Below are 5,757 nucleotides of genomic sequence, written 5' to 3'. Positions count from 1 at the left end.
GCATTTGCAATCTCTTAGTTTCCACATTTTATATAGTGATGATTTAACATTTATTTACTTAGTATCCTAAGCGTTTCTTAATATTTTAACATTGCATAATTGATTTAATTTTAATTTACTTAGATTTTCTTTTCAAATCTTAAGCATTTCTTAATAGTTTAAATTTTGACTTGATTAATTTAATTACTTGATAAATTAAAATTTTTGTGATTTGATTTTGTTTAATAATTTAACTCGAGAAGTAATTAAATTTTGTGTTGTTTTCAAGTATTAGTTAAAAACTAAGAATGTGAATTTTGATTTATTGGTTGTGAATTAAAAATAAATTTTGGTATTTAACGTTTTTACATTAGTGTTTCATTTAAGGAATAGAGATAAATATGTTTTGTTCTTTCAGTTTTGTTGATGTTAATCTAACCAGGGAAATAGTTAAAGAAGTGTGATGGAGTGATGCACTTTAATTAACTTAAGCATATATAAATACCTCACAAGTGTTTTGATAATCTTAGTCTCATTTCACACATGATTAGTTAGCTTTTTAAGGGATCACTGTTGCCTTCAGAGTGCTCAGTCATATCTTTATTGTTATGAGAGTTCATAGTGGCAGAAGTAAGGTAAATTTGTGAATTCTATGATTAGTGGTGTAATAACCAGGTACTTGGAACACTCATTACAATATATATATATATATATATATATATATATATATATATATATATATATATATATATATATATATATATATATATATATATATATATATTGGATATATATATATACCATATATATATATATATATATATATATATATATATGGAGTGTGTGTGTGTGTGTGTGTGTCCTGTGTGCGTGTGTGGGTGTATGCATGTATGTATATATATACACACATACACACACCACACACACACACAAGGTATATATTTTATATATATATATATATATATATATATATATATATATATATATATATATATATATATATATATATATATGTGTATATATATATATATATATATATATATATATATATATATATATATATATATATATATATATATATATATATATATATATATATATATATATATATATATATATATATTATTTCTAATGCAAATACCACAATTTCGTTGTGTAGAGAATTATAAATTCGTTAGTCTCAATTGATGAGTTACTGTTCACTGACATGTTAGTTAGGAAAAAATTTAGAAATTATAAGAAAAACCTTGGAAGAGGGTACGCATATTTGTGATGTTTTTAAAGACACATTTCTAAAGTGACTGGGGGCAGCCTTAAGCATGACTGTGATTAGGTCGGGAGGCAAATAATTTAATTCAGAAGAATGGGATGGACATGGGTTCGAGCTCATAGCCCATTTTGGTGAATATATTTATGCTGGAGATGGAATAGGTGGGATAAATTAAGGTACCTGGGCTCAAGATGGCTAAGTGGGTTAGGCATACAGATGACATCTTAGTGATAAACCGGGGGGTGGGGGGAGAAATTTATTTGTTGTTTGGGTGAACTCATGCAGATTAATAAACAGATCAAATTCTCTTTAGAATAGAAGAAAGAAGGGATAACCCCCTTTCCGGACATTAAACCCACAGGGGCTGGTAGCGAAATATTGTATACACCGACAAGAAACACGTGTAAACTCTTACACTCACATGTATTTAAGCCACACGAAAGGCATTAAGAGAACGGTGAGGACAGGGTTGACATTAGGGCCTACAGGGTTTGCAGTCCACCTTATGTGGAGCAGGAGCTAGATTATCTATTCGTTTCTTTTAAAAATTGGATACCCAACTCACTGGAAAAAAACGGTTTTCTCCTTAGTGCATCGGTACCTTATGAACAGGGCTGTATGTCTTTGATAGCTAATGCTTGGTGAATTGTGTACTTTGCAAGTTGAAGAATCTGGAATCGAAACCACCTCCTTTCTCATTGAAGCCTAACACTCGCAGGATATATATATATTTATATATATATATATATATATATATATATGTATATAACATATATATATATTATTATGGTATATATATATATAAATATAAATATATATATATATATATATATATATATATACTATATATATATATATATATATATATATATATATATATATATATATATATATATATATATATCTATATAGTATATATATATATATATTTATATATATATATATATATATCTATATCTATATATATATCTATATATATATATGAACTATATATATGTATCTATATATATAGGTCATACATATATATATATAGGCTGCATATATATATATATATATATATATATATATATATATATATATATATATATATATATATATATATATATATATCCACACACAAACACACACAACAATAAGACAATATATATATATATATATATATATAAATATATATATATGTATATAATATATATATATAAATATATATATACTCATACATACATAAAAGTATAAACATCACTTTGTATTGTATTTGCTATACCTTGAAAGTAATTTACAACCAGTCTAAGACTCGATCTAAGGCCTATGTTTCAATACAATGTCTTATTATTTGCGATTGTGAAAAATCACGTGTCTGAAGGCCACCACTAACGTTCAGTTATGCCTGCACAGTCGGCCTGTTCAGGCAAACCTTCAACACTAACGATACAGTTATTCTTTTTTTCTCAGTCCTCCGTAGAAGCCATGGCGTGAACAGGCGATGCTCTGGCCATAACTGGCTCTCTGATAGCATAAAAAAAAATTCATAAACGCCAAGTAAGACGTCTGGTGAAAGAGTGGTTGAATAAACTAATTCAATTTTCCCATGCGAATTTGTTATAAGAGCTTATATTTGCCACTAAAAACTTTCTTAATGTTTATTGAATATTTTATGAAATAAGGAAGAGTTCCATTGCAAGATAATTATGTTATTTGAGTTGGTAATTGTTTTCATGTCAAAGTTGGCATGTATAGACCTAATATTGTTTTTCTCTTTTTCATTAAAATGCTTTATACTGATTTGTTTTCATTTTAAGAATGACTTTCTTATGATGTGCTACAACGAGTGAATATCCACAGTTTACTACTGTTTTCCTTTGTTTCATTTGTGTGCTGATTAGTCTAATCAACATACATAGTCTAACATTGTTTTATTTCGTTAGATCAGAAAATAGAATATATATTATTTTGTTCTCATTTTAAAAATGAATTGCATATATGATACATAATCATGAATAGACGCATATAGACCTATTTTGGTTTTACATTATTTCCCCATAATGATTATTTATTCTCATTTAAAAACTCATTATGCATATATAGCTTATAATTATTAGAAGGTTTTCTGTGTGTAGGCTAATCCTTGAATTTTACATTACTTTTGCCCTGCATTAGAAGGTTTTCCGTGTGTAGGCTCATCATCAAGTTATTACCCATTCTCGAACGTCGTCCTGCATTAGAAGGTTTTCCGTGTGTATGCTCATCCTCGAGTTTTACATCAAGTTTGTCCTGCATTAGAAGGTTTTCTGTGTGTAGGCATCCTCGAGTTTTACATCAAGTTTGCCCTGCAATAGAAGGTTTTCTGTGTGTAGGTTAATCTTGAATTTTACGTTAATTTTGCCCTGCATTAGAAGGTTTTCTATGCGTTGGCTAATCCTCGAATTTTATAATCACACCTTTGCATTTGTAGGCTTTGACCAATGCACTGTGTTAAGTTAATCATACCTTTGCCTTGTAGGCACTGACCCGTTCATTGTGTTACAGTAATGACGCCTTTGCATTGTAGGCTGTGACTCGTCCCTTGAGTCCAAATAACCATACCTTTGCAATTGTAGGCTTTGACCCTTGCATTGTGTTATAATTACACCCCTTTATTTGTAGGCTTTGACCCGTGCAGCGTGTTACAATAATTATTCCTTGGCATTTGTCATGTGCCTATAATGCACAGCCTAGAGGCAATGCCTTACCATCCAGTGCCACTTTTGCACTGCTAGCACCTCCATTACAAATCATCTAGAGTAGTTGCAAATTTCAAACTCTAGCAACTCAGCCAAAATGGCCACCTATGAGGGGGCTGTTGCTCTCTATGAGGAGGTGGGACAGCTGATGGGCCACACAGGAAGTCAGGTACGAGCTTATGTAAAGGAGCAGGTAGATATGTGACTTCACAGAGACCTAGACAGCTTGTTCTACAAGCCACAGCCTGAGAGAGTGCCAGAGTCTGCACCTGCCCCACAGCTATATGAAATAGCTTTCAGCTAGAACAATATGTGCTGGCCTGACAAAAACCCAGTGCCAGAGCTGGAACAAACAGATTTCAGCAAGATCAGAATGTTCTGGTCGGATGAAGAACTGGTGCCAAGACCTGTGCCTGCCACAGACCCAGAGCCTGAACCCTCTTTCAACCTCTCTTCAGGAGATTCGATTCCTTCTCAGTCTCTGTCAGGTGCAGAGGATTCTTCCAGCCCTGCCATCGAGGTACTGCCAGTGCCAACTGAACGTACTGATCAGTGCCGTGCTGCATCTGTCATGGACATCGAGCCTTTCCCTACTCCAACTCCTGTGTCTGAGCCTGCCTTACTGTCAGTGCCGGAGCACTCCCTCGACCTCCCTTCAGGAGATTTGCTATCTGCGAACCTTTTGTACCAGTCATGAGCTCATTCTCTTCTTCCAAGTCTTCAGAAGACAAGAATCTGGTGGACGATTCCTTAAAAGCCAAGTTGGTTGCCCAAATCCAGGAACTGCAATGACAGTTGCCAGAGATAGGTGGCACTGCCCTACTCCAGTTGTCACAGCAGCCGAAGTAGGTGGCACTCCCTCAGTACCCATTGTTAGCACTACCACTGTTGAGGCTGGAACAGCAGCCAAGGCGGTGGAAAGCATTGTGTCTTCTCCTCCTGTTAAAGCAGCTTCCAATGGCACTCCCGGCTTAGGTCCTGAAGGCGTTCCTGGGCTTCCCCAGGAATCAACCCCACTGATTATCTCTGAAATATCCAACCCTAAAGGCGAATTAGAAGTGGCAGAACCACCAGTAGATCCAACAGTTAGTCCCGCAGTTAAAGTTAAAGAAAAAATAACAGACGAAACACCCTGTTCCGTTGAGGAAATGTCATCGGCTCAACTCAGCAACTACAAATCCAGCGCTTCCCAGGAGAAGTAACTGGAAGACTACCCGCATAAAGGGGCTAAGCCTTCAATGCTACAGCTGGAAGATCAAGAGCCTAAAACACGAATAATGACAGAGCATAGGTACTCTTCCAGCCCTTGTGACCTGGAATGTCTCTGATTTTTAACATCATAACCTTAGGATACCATTTCTTGTATTGATTAGAGCCATTGAGCTCTCCTGGCCCTCACGTCCCATGTGGCACCTGAACAGAGTATTCTAGGCACCTTACCCCAAAAAGGTTGCTCGGTCTATCTCTCATGTACGCTGTATGAAATTAAAACTAATGAGTTGGAAATGTACTTTAGCCCCAACAAGCTGAAGGACATATCCTAGCCATCTTAGCATTTCGTTACATTTTATGCTACATTTTGTTGCGTTTTATTTTATTTTGTAGCATGTATCATAGAGTAACTAACTCATGTGTATTTCAGTATTTTCAGTCTTCACTTAGCTAGTTATCATTTCGGGGCTCCATTAGCTTAGTTTTATGTGAAATTCGTTAGCTAATTTATGAATATGAGTCCATAGCATTGCCCATTCATTTTACTCCACAGACATTACCCTTAAATAAATGCAGATA

General features: G+C 34.1%; 1 protein-coding gene across 1 annotated transcript; it reads left to right on the top strand.

Annotated features, from left to right (window-relative positions):
- The first annotated feature begins 4,276 nt into the window (after positions 1 to 4,276).
- Positions 4,277 to 4,663, top strand: LOC136849374 (ral guanine nucleotide dissociation stimulator-like). Its single transcript, XM_067122726.1, has one exon. The coding sequence runs from the start codon at positions 4,277 to 4,279 to the stop codon at positions 4,661 to 4,663; it is 387 nt and encodes a 128-aa protein (XP_066978827.1).
- The last annotated feature ends 1,094 nt before the right edge of the window (positions 4,664 to 5,757 follow it).

Source organism: Macrobrachium rosenbergii, chromosome 21 (genome assembly GCF_040412425.1).
Source record: "Macrobrachium rosenbergii isolate ZJJX-2024 chromosome 21, ASM4041242v1, whole genome shotgun sequence".
Taxonomy (NCBI): domain Eukaryota; kingdom Metazoa; phylum Arthropoda; class Malacostraca; order Decapoda; family Palaemonidae; genus Macrobrachium; species Macrobrachium rosenbergii.
Note: the sequence above shows the minus strand (reverse complement) of the source record. Positions and strands in the feature narration are given on the sequence as shown.

Coding starts and splice junctions, on each gene's coding strand:
- LOC136849374 (XM_067122726.1), top strand. CDS start 4,277: ATGTGCTGGCCTGACAAAAACCCAGTGCCAGAGCTGGAACAAACAGAT.